General features: G+C 30.1%; 1 protein-coding gene across 1 annotated transcript; it reads left to right on the top strand.

Moving 5' to 3' along the window:
- Positions 1–1,019: 1,019 nt before the first annotated feature.
- Positions 1,020–8,522, top strand: LOC107440610 (techylectin-like protein). Its single transcript, XM_016053583.3, has 6 exons — positions 1,020–1,177; positions 1,869–2,009; positions 3,788–3,957; positions 4,912–5,017; positions 5,566–5,730; positions 6,514–8,522. Exons 1-6 carry the CDS (start codon positions 1,129–1,131, stop codon positions 6,822–6,824), a joined length of 942 nt encoding a protein of 313 aa, XP_015909069.1. The 5' UTR covers positions 1,020–1,128; the 3' UTR covers positions 6,825–8,522.
- The last annotated feature ends 6,789 nt before the right edge of the window (positions 8,523–15,311 follow it).

A 15,311-nucleotide genomic window follows, 5' to 3' on the forward strand; every position in this document is an offset into this window, starting at 1 on the left:
TTTAACAAAATGTAGGAAAAATGGCAGTATGATGATGACAAATTCTTCGTTTTCCTTTTTTATTCGCGGTTAAAGTGTTTTGACATTAATTGAATCTCATAATGATTTGACAAAAAAAAAAATAAATAAACACATAAAAAAGAAGATAATTTTATAAGTTGTCGTATTGTAGTCGATAGTCATAATTTTGTTTTATTTAGTTTTTATCTCTTTTTCTTTATGCGTTTATAAATCTCCACAAATTGCTGTAAAAAATCCTTCTTTTTTTGCAAAAACAATAACTAAAGGAGTAAAGCTAAGCGTGGGCCAGGCAACCAGTTTCAACACAGGTGTAACGTCTCTTGCAGTTATTCAATTAAATCTGTTTCGAAAATTGATTCTGCGTGATAATAAATCTTAAAGCTGTAACGTTAACACGCCATGCACAAAAACATGATTAGATACAACCAAACAATTAGTTACAAGTATCCAATTAGCACGTTAAATATGGGGTACTTTCGTTGTTATTTCAAAATCAATATATAATAGTAAAATAAAATTTCAGTGTATTTGCGAAATTTAAATTAGTTTCAAAAAGGCTGTAAATATTTATTTTTTAAAAATATTAAAAACAGTACACTCAAACATACAATTGAACCCTTATTATATTGAAATCGAATCTTAGTATCATGCATTTAAGTCAAAAAGGATTAATTTTCACTTCTTTATAATGAAGGGAAGTCCAAAATTTTATAACATTATAATTTAGCCTAAAAAATAGCAAGATTGATATATTTGGTTTTAGAATTTGATAAACTTCATATTCAAATTTCTACCTAGTAACGCTGGCTTTTGTAAATTAGCAACAAATAGCTGTTTGAAAATAAATATCAAATTTGTTTTACTAAAAACTATTAGGTAAAAAGGATTTTCAAAATAATCAGGTCAATCGGATGTTTTGCTGTTATGAAATGAAACCACCGATGCTGAAGTGTCCTTCAGTTGAGTACAATAATTCTAGACAAAGTGAAATGTTCCACGAATTCAACAAACAGTTAGGAATAAGTTAAGTATAAATTTGTGTCAGTCTTTGCATCATTTTAGTATAAAAGCCTTTTCTTTACTGCTGTGTTGATTCACAATTGAGGCATGAATAAGCTGATATTTGTTTTTCTCATAAGCGTTTGCCTGGTATCGGGTAAATATAAAAAAAACACTTGATTGACTTACGTACTTTTTTATAAACTTTATTAATTAGAGTACTGCGTAAAAAATCATATAAGATAATGCTCATATACTGCAAAAAATTACGGATCAAATTGCGGGAAAAAAAACAACACCCAGAGTGCTGGTACTTTCGATCGTAAAATTTAACGAAACAAAAAATCTCATTATACCTTAATTCTTACAGTAATATTTATTGTAAAATCAAGTAATAAATATAATTAAATAATTATTACTGTTAAGTATAGGGTACAAAACTTTACGGGAAATGAATTTTACGGTGAAATTAATTTTATTACTGATGCTCCCAAGGTGTTATAATTTTATTTATTTCGATTTTTGTTTGTGTAGTTACTGGCAACATAGATTTTCATGTGCATTAAATGAATTTACTGCTTCATTACAAAAAAAATTCGTTTAAAAAACAAGCACATCTTTAGTTATATATTTGCGTTAATTCTTTCAAGCAATTGTTATTCTGTCAGTTTTATTTAATTTTTTGCACGATAATCACAGTTCTGTACATAAAAATGCATTTAACTTCAACTCTAAAATAGTGGCAGCTATATATACACCAAAACTTTTTACAATGTAAGTAAAATTAATAATTATTGAGATAGTAGACTTTTTAATAACTTAATTCTTTCTTATTTATTTATATTAAGCTGCAGTGATATTAGTTACTTTGGTGATAGTGAGCAAAGGCAGAAACACACGAATAGAATGTGATAACAATGGAGGAGCTTCATCATTTTTGGATGTTGCAGAGTATATGATTGAGAAAGCAAAAGATAACTATCCAATCTGTAAGTCAGTATTTTTCACTAACAATATTTTACAATACTAGTATGCAGAAAACTTTTTTCAAACTTGCACAGTTGGTAGAATAAATTATTTCCAAGGGTCGTGGCCGTTATAGCCTTATTATTTACTCGTGTTCGTAGGAACAGGACATCTAATCCAGCCGGTCGAAGAATCCCCGTATATTGAATGGTGACTACTGCACGTTAAATCTGTTGGCGTCACAATATACTTAAAGTTTCCATAACAAATCAATACTCCTGAGGTTACTAAATTGGAGATTGATTATTCTCTGGTTCAGGTTAAAAATTTCGATATGCGGAAGGATAAAAGCAGTGTGAATGAGTCCTCCCTGTTAAACGGATTCTGACGTATGTGTGTGGCAAAATCATATTCTTGACCATAGATGGCGCCACTAAAAACAAGAAGTGCGCCCTATGCCTTAAGAATTCGCTTGATTTCAAGCAGGCTTGCTAATATTGGCAATTGGCATATGCATCAGCAACAACATGCTCAAGGGTAATTCCAGGTAATAACAGAATATAACAGAATTGAAGTCGGTCGTATAGTTAAATATTGAGCGGAATCCTATAAAACTGATAACTGAAATTATTAATGTTAGGTAATTTAATTTTTTTTTTTAAAAATATGTTAATGAAAAATAATTAAAACACTCAGAGCAAATTTCAAAAAAATCTGTCAGTCTGTATCTCTCTTATAACTCCAGAACCTATTATCGTGAAATTTAAACAGCGGATGAGAAGAAAAATTTCAGTTCTCGATCCTAAAAATTACTCAAAAATTTTAATTAGATCGCTCGGGGGAGACTTTTAAAAATGTAATTTTCTCATTGGTTTAAAATAAGCCATTATTTTGAATTAAACTATGGAAATTCTGCTTTTTTTTACCTTCCAAATATATTAGATGAAACACCAGGGATGTTTGTTAGATCTAATCAAAAACTTAGTTTTGTTGCGCGTTCTGTAATATTTAATTTCTGTAATACTTAATTTCTATTACATTATCTTAGTGAACAATGCGTACATGGTAGCATATGCAGATTACGTCACCAAATTTGTATTTCTTATGTTTAAAAAAAAGAAATTGAGTTTTGTTACCATGATACCTAATGTTTCATGATTGTGATTAATGTTGACTACAACAGTTGGACTCGAGATAAAGCAATATGCCAAGTGAATATAGTTAATCTTTTCTTTATAGAATGAACTTCTACAAACGTGTTTTGCTTAAACTAATAACGTAAAGCTACCGGAAAGAGCAACAAATAATAATAAGTATTAAAAAATTGGAATTATTTTAGCCTTAAAAATTTATGTTGGTACATGTATTTCAATTTTGTGTATGATTTCTAAATGCTATTCTATACCGATTTTTTGATTACTTACATTATCGCCTTACGAAAAGCAGAAAATTTAACTAGCATTTTTATATTTTCTTGAATTACAGTTACACTCCTCCTTTCCAGCAAAAGTAGAACCCCTGATTCTCAAATTTTATTTCACTAGTAATAATAATGACGAACGTATAAAAACATAAAAATTAAAATTTTTGAATTTCTTTTTCAAAAACAAAGCTACCGACTTAACATTTATTTGTTATAAATGGTTATCACATTTTCTGATAAACCAGGTTCTCATGTCATTAGTTTCCTTTAATTTTTTGAAATAAATTAGACGTTACAACTTGGGAAGGCGAAATTGGAATCTATGGTAAAAAAGTGAATCAAAAATGACTTATGGACAGTGAAAAACCTTTTTTTTAGGTCCAACTGTGAAGTTAAATCTTACGTCGGGTCCCGTGGACTGTGAAGAGTTACTTTTAACTGGAAATTATCGCAGTGGATCTTATACGATTTGGCCTAGAAGCAGAATCATGGAAAGAAAATCCTTACAAGTTTATTGCGATATGGACACAGATGGAGGAGGATGGACTGTAAGTTTATTTTATTCCTTATGAATCGATATTTTTAAGAAAGAGAGTATTTTTGTAACGATGTTTGTATTTAGCCTTTTATTATTGTTTATAGAAATGTTAACTTTATTTGTTTATTCATTCATTTAATAATGCATGTAGAAGCGAAAATGATAGTAGCTGTAAAAAATTCCGGATAAAATTACGGTTTAAAGTATTAGCACTTTGGGTGTATCATCCTTAAAATTAATTTTACCTTAAATTCCATTTCTACTTCAAAATTTTTTACCCTAAATTTTACAGTAATGTTTATTTAATTCGACTGATTCGGTAACTTTAGTATGATTAATACTGTAAATATTACGGTAGATCAGTTTTTTTTATTCCCTAACATGTTCCGGTAAAAAGTACCGGCATCTTGAGTGTCGGTACTTCTTACTGTAATTTGATCCGGAATTTTTTACTGTAGATGACTCAAAGTCGTCATAAAACCTTTTGAAAGCAGAGTATCAGAGTATCAACCAGCCATCGCTAGGTTTTGAACTCGGCTTACTTATTGGGAGGCGTGTGCTCTATCGCCTGGGCCACCACGGATCATTATTAATCTGTAGCAAAGAATTAATTTTTCATGAGTTAAACATTTATTATCATTTTTTGAAATTTTTTTAAATCAATAAAATGAATAATCAATAATATGAGTTGCCATAACAGCCCAATCATTCTGTGTACTTGTCGGAAAAAATTAGGGACAGCCTAATTCTTTTTCCAGTTGCTAATACTCACTTTTTAAGTCGTGTTTGTCGTAAACATAATAAATAATGATACATTCATTAATAATTTATTAATTTTTGTAGATTGTGCAGTAGTGTGATGTTTAAAACATAATCTGAATTGCTTTGACCTCCATATTCATTTTAGTGTTTGTGTTTGTTCAATATCTCTTTTAATTTCATACGATTTTAATTCGTTTTTCAGCTCATTCAAAGAAGAGGAGATTTCAAGAGACCAGAGGATTATTTTTATCAGGATTGGTTAAACTATAAAACTGGTTTTGGCCACATTGAAAAAGATTTCTGGTTAGGTATTAAAAATATTTTGTTCTGGTGTTTCATGCATGTAATAAATTGACAAACATGCTAGATGCGCCTTTCTGTCTGTATTATTCGCTTTAATAAATATATATTTTTACAAATCCGAAGAGAATAAAGCATATTTGAACATGGAATTAATAAAAAAATTCTAGTAAATTTAAGACTACGTAGACTAAATTACTATTAATATAAATTTGTATACATGATTTCATTACAATTCCAGTCACGAAAATTACATTTTTAACTATCTCAATATCTTATATTATAAATCTTATATTTTTCTCTTATATTCTTCTCTTAAAATCTTATGAATCTTATATTTTTCTCAATTTATTCAAATTTAAGTTTTAAATCATCGAGGACCAACTGGCTATAATTTTTGGAAACTGCGCTTTCAATTTTTAAAATATTCTTAAATATTCTTTATCCTGTTAATTTTTAAAAATATTGAAATACACTAGTTGTATAAAGCATCTATTATTTTACTGTAAATATATTTTATACAAATATAGTTCTAAAACGCTTTAAATCATTTTAGGTAATGATAATATATTTTCCTTGACAAATCAAAATCTCTATTCCATTCGATTTGATTTGAAAGACGTTGAAGGAGCAGAAAAATACGCAGCGTATGATGTATTTTGGATTGATGACGAGACACAAAACTATACTTTACATATTAGAGACTATAGTGGAAATGCAGGTGTATATCAATTTCATCTCTTTTTAATAATATATATTTACATTTATTTTTTTTTGTATTTTATCATATACTATCGTGCATTACAGAACATGCAGGGTGTTTCTTATGAACCAGCATTACTATCTAATTTACGAGTTCTTTTCAAAATTGCAACCGAAAACGTATACTTATTAAAGGGTTGCTAAAGAGCAAATCACGATGAAAATAATTAAACTTTGAATAATTAAATTGAGTATTTAAACTCCGCGAGCTCTTCATTCTCTAAAACCATGAAGCCATCTGCCCGTTCAAGGTTAATGCCTACACACATACGCATAGCCCAGAGTGAAAAACAAAACCAGTCTCCATAATTACTATCAAAAATTTAAAATCAGGCAACTGTACATTTTTTAACTACCTATCAAAAACTGTTAATTGCGGAATTGTACCGGCACAATTTTGGGTGAAAATATTCATAGAGAATACGAAGTACTGCATGCTATATATCTCATATTGTGATTGAGTGACGGCCCTGTATTTCACATATATCGAAAGATACTGCTAAAGAAAGTAAATATCCATCATCGGTTTAATTATGAAAATTAAATAACGTGAATTTAAAAAAACTATTTTGAATTTCCCTCCCTGTCTCCAGTCTTACAACAGTTGAGTTCGGTCTGTGGGTGTATTGCCTCTTAAATCCTCAAGCTAATAAGATTGAGTCCTAGCGCATGATCATTTGATCAAAAGTTATTGAAGGTGATTGAAGGCTTTATTGAAGGTACATTGTAATTTCTTTTTCAGGTGATTGTATGACTGACCATAATGGCATGAAGTTCTCGACGAAAGATGTAGACAATGATCTGTTAGAAGATGGTAATTGTGCTTCACTCTATAGTGGTGGATGGTGGTATAACGCATGCCACTCAGCGAACTTGAATGGAATGTATGCCAAAGGAAAACGGGACGGTGACGAGGGAGATGATTCAGGTGTAGAGTGGAAAACTTGGAGTGATTTTGATGAATCGTTCGACACAACTGAAATTAAAATAAGGTCTAAAAGTTTCAAACAAAAAATCGTCCCGTTTCGGCAGTCTCGTAGTATTAAAGCATAGCTGTATCAAAAATAAGTTTTTTTTAAGAGATTTTTTTCGTCGCTTTTAAATTTTAATGCATCGTTGGAAATAAATAACCATTCGAATGCCAATTAATTATTTTTGTAAAAATAAACAGACGATGGCTCGTTACTGCCAAAAAGAAACTCAAGAAGAAGGGCGTGATGTAGTTGGGATCGTTCCAGAAAGATTATGTATTAAAAATCTCCAAACAAAGACAACTGGCAATAAAGGAGCCAAAAAGAAGAGGGTCAAAATTTGCGAGTCAATAAGTGATGAAGAAAAATGTTTTTGTTTGGTTTGTGTAGAACCATATTCAATAAGTTGCGCATACGAAAAATTGATTCTGTGTATGGAATCTAAAGGACAGGATCATAAACAGTGCATGAGATGTCCAAAATCTTCGCTTAATGTATACCAAAACTGCGATTCTGACTAATTGGTACCTAATTGCTGCTATCATTGTATATTATTTGTGAATAAAAACTAAACATTACTTTCAAGACTTTTAGCTATTTAAAATGCATGTGATTAACTAACCCTTGGAAGAAATAAGTTGTCTTAATAAGTTTTTTTTTTCTAGTTCAGCAAATATAAAAAATTTTTGATACGAAGCACGATCCAAAAAATGGAATCATGTAGATAACATGTTACCCTATAAAAATTGTTATTTGTTTCTCAAAATATTCTTGCATATTAACAGAATAAGCATAAGAATTAGAAACAAAAATATGAGATAACCATCCCTTACTTTATATTTTATAGTTAAAGAAACAATGAAATTTCCAACATTGTTCCATGTTTGTGTTAATTGATATAAGAAATAATTTGGCTTCCCACTGTCATGTTTTCTTAAATTTGTGAAAATACAGTCCAAAGTAAATATTTCTTTATTTAAGATTTTTTCCGCGTCGTCAAACATATTTATTCTTGTATTCCGATGGAATTTGAGTCGATAAAAAATATATATGATTTATTGACGTTTAGGAATCCATAAGAAATTACTCTAAAGTATTTTCCAGAACTCGAAATTTTTACTTCATAATAACTTACACAAAGAAATGTTTTTAAACGAACGAAAAATATAAAATAATCAAAATGCAAAAGAGTAAATAAATTAGTAAATCAAAATAGGAATGAGAACTCACTACCATTTAATGTATGCAAAACAGGACAAAAAAAGTATGAAAAACAGGAAAGTCAAATTTAAAAAGAAGTTAGTTATCAATAATTACAACCACGGAATGATAAGAAAATATTTTTTTTATAGATATATTTTTTTTAAATTATCCATTCTTTTGTTTTAGTGGAATACTTTTATATCATTTCTAAATTTTAAAAAACTCCTTTTTCTATGAATTATTTTGGATTAATTAAAAATATTTCACCATGCTAAGTGCTTTAGATTTATATTTTATAATAATTCATTAAGGCACTAATTACTGAGTGAAACGTAAATAATATAAAGCGTTCATCTATCTGTCGTAAGAGTTTACTCAATAATGTCCGCCATTTTGTTGTTTTCGCGTTTGCTACACATTCTATTAGACCTCAAATTAATTTTATTGACTGTTTTCTAAAAGTGAAAGTATTTGCGTACTCAGCAAACTTGCAACAATAGATAATGATACAGCATGCATTAGAGGGTGATTTTTGTTAAGAGTCGTATAAAAACTAAATGATGTATCAAATTTGTAACACATGAAATCATGAATAAACTTATTATTTACTCCTTGCTGGTCTTGTGTCTAGTGCTAGGTAAATATAATTCAAATTATTATGCATATGTTATGCATGTTTTTTGTCCAATACTTTTTTTAATTTAAACTTTCATTCAAGTTTAAAAAATAACTACTTTACCATTTATATTCGAAATATTATTGGGTGAAAGAAACAGCTATTACCTTTTATTATGGCGTGAAATAAAAGTGGCAAGTGTTTTAGATAATAAATAATAAATTTTATAAGATTGCTACTCGCTTGCCANTTATTTACATGCATACTCGCTTGCCAGGTATCTTAAAAATGAAAAAAAAAAACGATTTATTAAAGAAAAAGCGATAGAGAAAGAAGTGCATTGTTTGCTACGCTCAACTAAAAGAAAATGATTTATTCTCGTAAAATTAAAACAATAGTGGCAAATTTCACTGACAAATGGTGATTTTAACAGAAAAAACTATAAAACATTGTTTACTGCTATATATAAGATCATTTCAACTGAAATATTCTCCTCAGATTATATCTTGTTTTTACAACAAATTGTGGTTATTTTGAAAATATTTAATGGTTTTTCTCAGTTAGCAGTGCCATCTGTTAACGAACTTTGTACTTGGAACTATTTTTGAACGGTAGTGGGAAAAAATACTTTGTTTTGCAAGCAGAACGCAGCAAATCAGGCATTTCAATTTTCTTCCGTTTTATCAACTGATTTTTAAATTCATCGGTCAATTTTGGTCATATTTATGAAGATATGGACATCTTTATTTTAAAGAAAACTAATATTTTTGTCTTACGCCTGTTTGCTGTAACTTTAAAAAAATTGAAAAACTAAACAAAATTTTTAGAGCAATTTTAAATTAATGACGAATTATTTTCTTTATGATTTAAAAAAAATTCGTTGAAAACTGTGCAAAAAGTAAATTGAATAGTTCTTCTATACGGTACATGTGCCGAAAAATGCAGCAATCTTTTTTTATAATTATTTTGTAGTGAATTGAATTTAGCATACAATGAAAAAGTCTGATTTGAATATCTTAAAAATGTACAAAGTTTCAAGCAATTTTCTAAGTAACTTTTGTACTTTTTAAACGAAACTCAAAATAAGGGATTTTCTAAAAATATTACTTTGTATCATAAGAGAAAATTAAATAACAAATGATAATACCTAACAATAAATGTCCATATACCAAAATATGATTGTATAAGAAGAGAAAACAAGCGAAAAAGATGCTTTTATGGGGGATGATCCCCAATAATGCCGGTGTCATTTTTAATAAATTGTGCTTCATATTACAAAAGGAAATGTATGAAAAATCCCTTATCATTTTGAGCTTTCTTTTAGAGAGAACGAAAGCAAATAAGAAAATTGCTTGAAACATTTTAGATTAAAATCTAACTTTTTTTATTAATTGCTAAATACGAATCACTACAAAATTAAGTGAAAAAAATAATAAAAAATTGATTTTTTTTCCAGCGCATGAGCAGTATAAAAGAACCACTTTAATTACTCATATTTCCAGTTTTAAACAAATTTCTTCCAATTTTGAAACAGTGATTTTTTATTAATTTTAAATTGCTCCAAAAATTTTGATTAATTTTATTAGATAATTTTAAAATTATAGCAACAAAAAAAAAACGTGAGACAAAAAAAATTATTTTCATGAAAATATAAATATTTTCGAAAATATTTAAGCTAGACTTACGCAATTTTGTTCAATTATTGCACGCAATAACCAAAATATTTGTTACAAGATACAAATTTATTGCTACATTTTTTAGAGAGAGCTACATTTCACAAAGAGCGTTCAAAAATGCTATTTTCCGTTTGTAATTTATTGTTGGTCTCTCAAACCTCTAAAAACTATAAACTTCATTGATAAGTTTGAGAAATCGCATAACCTAAACACTTCGAGATTTATAAAATGATTTTTGAAGTAATTTTTGAAAAAGATCAAGAAATGTGTCAGTATAGAAGTGTTTTAATTTTTTTTTTGCAACAACCCCTGCATTGTAACATATTTACGTGTAAAATAGGTTTAATTTTCCTGGAAGTATTATTCAGTTTAACAACTTATAAAAATTTAAACGAATTTTCACAATAAAAAACGTTTACCATCAACCAATATTTTCAACAGTAATTCAGACATGCGGAATGGCAGACTTTACATGGATGAAGAAAGCTTTGATATTCTACTATTAATGGCAATAACAGCATCCAATTAAAATCCTATCTTTAATACTTTATTTTATGGCTAATTATCCTTGTAAATGAATCAATAGAAGTATTTTTATATTCATATATGTCAATTTAAATAATTGTCCATCGAATAATACGAAGGATAAATTGTAAAAATCTGTTGAATCATTAGTTTCATCAGAGCAACAGAGCAAAAAGAAAGAAAAAACGTTTCTAGTGTGAGTGTGGATCAGGTTAGCAATCGTTAGATTCAGCTAACATTTGACTTAACCAGTTTATATGATAGTTCAAATATTATGTAACATTCATCGCCATTACTTGAAGTAGGATCGTAAAAACTGTTTTTAGTGTAATATGGTACTGCTGCTATGAATGACAGTGACCTCGAAAGCATCTCAGGAGAGGGGGACTCTCTCCTGACCTGTATGTATATAGTACATATATATACACCCATCCACGCAACACGATTGCCACGATTGTCAACAATGTTTAACTCTGACGCCTTGTAATTTTGCAACTCCTAGATCAAGCCTTGGAGCAAACTAGCTTGCAAACTAGCCTTGGAACAAACCTTTGTGGAAGACTTTTTAATGGAGCTAACCCGCATTTGCGTTACATGGAGAGAAAAACCACGAAAACCTCCCATGACTGTTAGTCCAACGGAAAGGGGATTCTAACCCATGAGCTGTCTACCACTGAGAATATTTTAAGTCAAAACTGCGGTCAGTTGCGAGCAGGGAGCAGAATTTGTACACCGCCGCAGCTGGGATTCGAACCTGAATAACCTCACTGGATCACAAACGCTCTATCTCCCGAGCCACCGCTGCTCTACCCACAATGTTTACATAAACATGCTGATCCTTGAGAGTAGCCACCTTTTGGTGAGCAACAGATCTATAATGTAAAGAAGAAAGGGCAAGCAAAAAAAAAAAAGAGAAAAAAAAACACTCCCCATGCCCTATCTTTATCCTAAATCTGAATACAGCTTTTAAGTGATTACGCAAAGTGTAATTAATTTTTTGTGCGATGAGCTTATATGAATTAGTAAAATGCGAAGACTTAAAAAATACTCTAAAGATTTGTTAGAACGCAAAAAATGAAAGAATAAATTAAGACAAAAAAATGTTTAGTGTTTTCTGCTACATTCGCTCATATGAACTACGAATTAATTAAGATATTTTTTACAGTTTCCAGCGCACAAGACTACGATTATGAAGCTGGTTCGGCTCTATCATGTAGACCCGGTGTCTGTAACAGAAACTGTAGAAGGTCTGGACATAGAATCGGACGATGCATCCGCAATCGATGTAGATGCCTTGGAAGAAGTGGCAGTGATGACTTTTTCCTACCAGATTATTGGTTATAAGCATAATTGTTCCAACCCCTGAATTAGTTACCACAGTGGAAGGAAATTTATTGTTCAGAGCTATGTTGATTGTCATAGAATTTAATGTCATAGATAAACAAAGAATTTAATGTCATTTAAAATTATTTATATGAATATAAGACTGATATCATCGGATGCTTTCTTTTAAAATATTTTTTTGTATATTCATGAAAATACTTAATTATTTTTTAATTGTTATTGCTTAAATTTTTAAATATTCATTCGAACAATAATTTGAAAAATAATTAATAATGCTTAAATTATTGTCATTAAAAAAAAATTGGGAATTGACTTTTTAATGTTGTATTTGTGAATTACTTTTGTAATATTTATAAAGAATGGGAATAAAGTTATTTAAAGTGAAAAGAATTTCATAAATGTACTTTGAAATGTGCATAGTTGACGTTTTCATATTTTAATTCATTGTAGTTTTTTTGACACTTTTATTTTCATCTACTGACAAAGATATAGAAGCCTCAACTTATTGAGTTATTATGATTTCACTATAACTTTTTGAGAAAAATCTCCCAATAAGTAATTAAAAAAAGGATAAGAGGGACTGACGAAAATAATAAAAGTTATATTATATAACCATAATTTGTTGCATTCCAAGAAGTTGTAAAATCACTTGACAGTCGAACGGCGATAAAAGAAATTGAAAGCAAAATAAATCATAATCTGAGAAAATGTAATTTAAGTTATCGAAATAAGTCAGAAAATTTGACAGAACCAGATTTTTCGTAACCATTACTGAATTGGAAGTATTTGAAGGTTTCTTTGGCAGATCAAAAATTTTTAGAACATTAAAATTCAATTAAATACGATTCTTTTACTTGTCCATGGGTAAACTTCATTAGCTTCAAAACCTAATGGGAAATAGTCAACATTTTTCGAGCTTTCAAATTATAGGCCCATTACCTAGACAACAAACCCTAATATATCTTTCTGCTTCAGTTTCTTGGGATTATTAATTTCATATATATTATACTTCAAATGCCCATTACCAAGACAAACCCTAATATATCTTCCTGCTTCAGTTTCTTGGGACTATTAACTTCATATATATCATACTTCAAATGCCCATTACCAAGACAAACCCTAATATATTCTTCCTGCTTCAGTTTCTTGGGACTATTAACTTCATATATATCATACTTCAAATGCCCATTACCAAGACAAAACCTAATATATCTTTCCGATTCAGTTTCTTGGGATTATTCATTTCATATATATTACACTTCATATTAATTGTTTTTTAAGCAAAATACTTCGGTATGAAATAAACTAAAATTTAAATACGCGCTTTATATCATTAAACTATTGCGCAAACTTGTCCCAGTTTGCGATATATTTTAATAATATGGCGTTTGACTCCATTTGTAATTAGGGGTACTATTTCTTATTTAATTTTTTTCCATCAATATTGAGATTCTGAAAAAATCATCAACGCTGAACAATTTATTTTATAAAGACTCTGAATTATGTAATTTTTTTTTAATTAATGAGATTGAGGAATGCTGCAAAAAAATGAAGTACTGCAAGTGTAAAGCCTAGAACCGCGAATAATGGATAACGTTCCCGAGGAGAGCTCGAGCTCTCAAAACACAATTGAGCAAATGACTTGTAGAAGCGAAAATTTCAATTTATTTCAAACTTTTGATCAATCGATGTAAAAAAATGTAATGGATATAATTAATTTAGAGAACAACTTAAAGTTTGAATGATTTAGAGTCGTGGTAGTCACACGGGTTAATTGTCATGAGCTTTAATCTCTTCTGATAAATTTAGCATGGAACTGAAGAGTCATTTGTTGCTGTATTCTATTGTCGGGCCGGGTTCATTTCATCGACAGGCCGTTTCCTCGACAGGATCGTTTCGTCGAAAGGGTCATTTCGTCGACAAGTCATTTCGTCGACATGATCATTTCGTTGACAGAGTCTTTTCGTCGACAGGGTCACATCGTTGACAAAATCATTTCATCGACAGGGTCCCTGTTGACAAAATGACTTGTCGGTGAAATGAACCTGTCGATGAAATGATCCTGTCGACGAAATGGCCTGTCGACGAAATGACCCTGTCGAGGAAACAGTCTGTCGACAAAATGACCTAGTCGATGAAATGAATGCGACCCCTCTATTGTCAGCAGGGAGTCAAGGATATTAATTAGTGGAATTGAACGACTTGGTGAATATAACAATTCCATAAATGTAAGGATGCAAGTAAATATTTTTCCGCCTACAAATTATTTTTTATTGTTTTTTTATTAATCTATGTGTATTTTACTACAAAATAATCTAAGAGATTGTACTTAGGTGTTATTTACCAAAATTGTTCTGTATTAAAACGATCAGTTCTCAAGAAAGATAGCTCTTTTTGTAAAGATAATGAGTGAGAATATCTGTCACGATATTCTCACTCATTAATGAACGATATTCTCACTCTGAAGATTGGGATTGCTTATCCAAACTCATTATTGTGATAATCGAAGACAATATTCTTTTTCTTTCGGCGGGCGAGATTATTGAAGCTCTGTTGCACTCTACCTTTGTTTCATGCACCGTGGCAGCGGGTTCGTATCCCGCATCGTTATGTAGATATTCAAAATGTAATTCGTTTTATTTTCCAGATAGGTACTTTATTTACGTTGCACTAGAGCTGCACAATAGGGTATAGTTTTTTTTCTTCCTGACACTGAGGTTAAAAATTTCAGAAGAGAGGTTGGAACGAGGAAAAACACTCTTGACGTTATGGTGCCAGATGCGTTCTGCTACATAATACTTAAATTGTCATGCTGTCAAGAATCTTGATATTACCTATCAGACGATGGCTCGTTACTGCCAAAAAGAAACTCAAGAAGAAGGGCGTGATGTGTTGAGGATCGTTCCAGAAAGTTTTGTTGGATGTATTAAAAATCTCCAAACAATGACAACTGGCAATAAAGGAACCAAAAAGAAGAGGGTCAAAATTTGCGAGTCAATAAGTGAAGAAGAAAAAAAAAATTTTTTTTTTGGTCTGTGTAGAACCACATTCAATAAGTTGCGCATACGGAAAATGGATACAGTGTATGGAACCTAAAGGACAGGGTCATGAACAGTGCATGGGACGTCCAAAATCTTCGCTTAATTTATGCTAAAACTGCGATTCTGACTAATTGGTACCTAGTTGCTGATATCATTGTACATTA

Source organism: Parasteatoda tepidariorum, chromosome 1 (assembly GCF_043381705.1).
Source record: "Parasteatoda tepidariorum isolate YZ-2023 chromosome 1, CAS_Ptep_4.0, whole genome shotgun sequence".
Lineage (NCBI taxonomy): Eukaryota > Metazoa > Arthropoda > Arachnida > Araneae > Theridiidae > Parasteatoda > Parasteatoda tepidariorum.

Coding starts and splice junctions, on each gene's coding strand:
- LOC107440610 (XM_016053583.3), top strand. CDS start 1,129: ATGAATAAGCTGATATTTGTTTTTCTCATAAGCGTTTGCCTGGTATCG. Junction 2,010..3,787: donor AAAAGATAACTATCCAATCT/GTAAGTCAGTAT, acceptor CCTTTTTTTTAG/GTCCAACTGTGAAGTTAAAT. Junction 5,731..6,513: donor AGACTATAGTGGAAATGCAG/GTGTATATCAAT, acceptor TTTCTTTTTCAG/GTGATTGTATGACTGACCAT.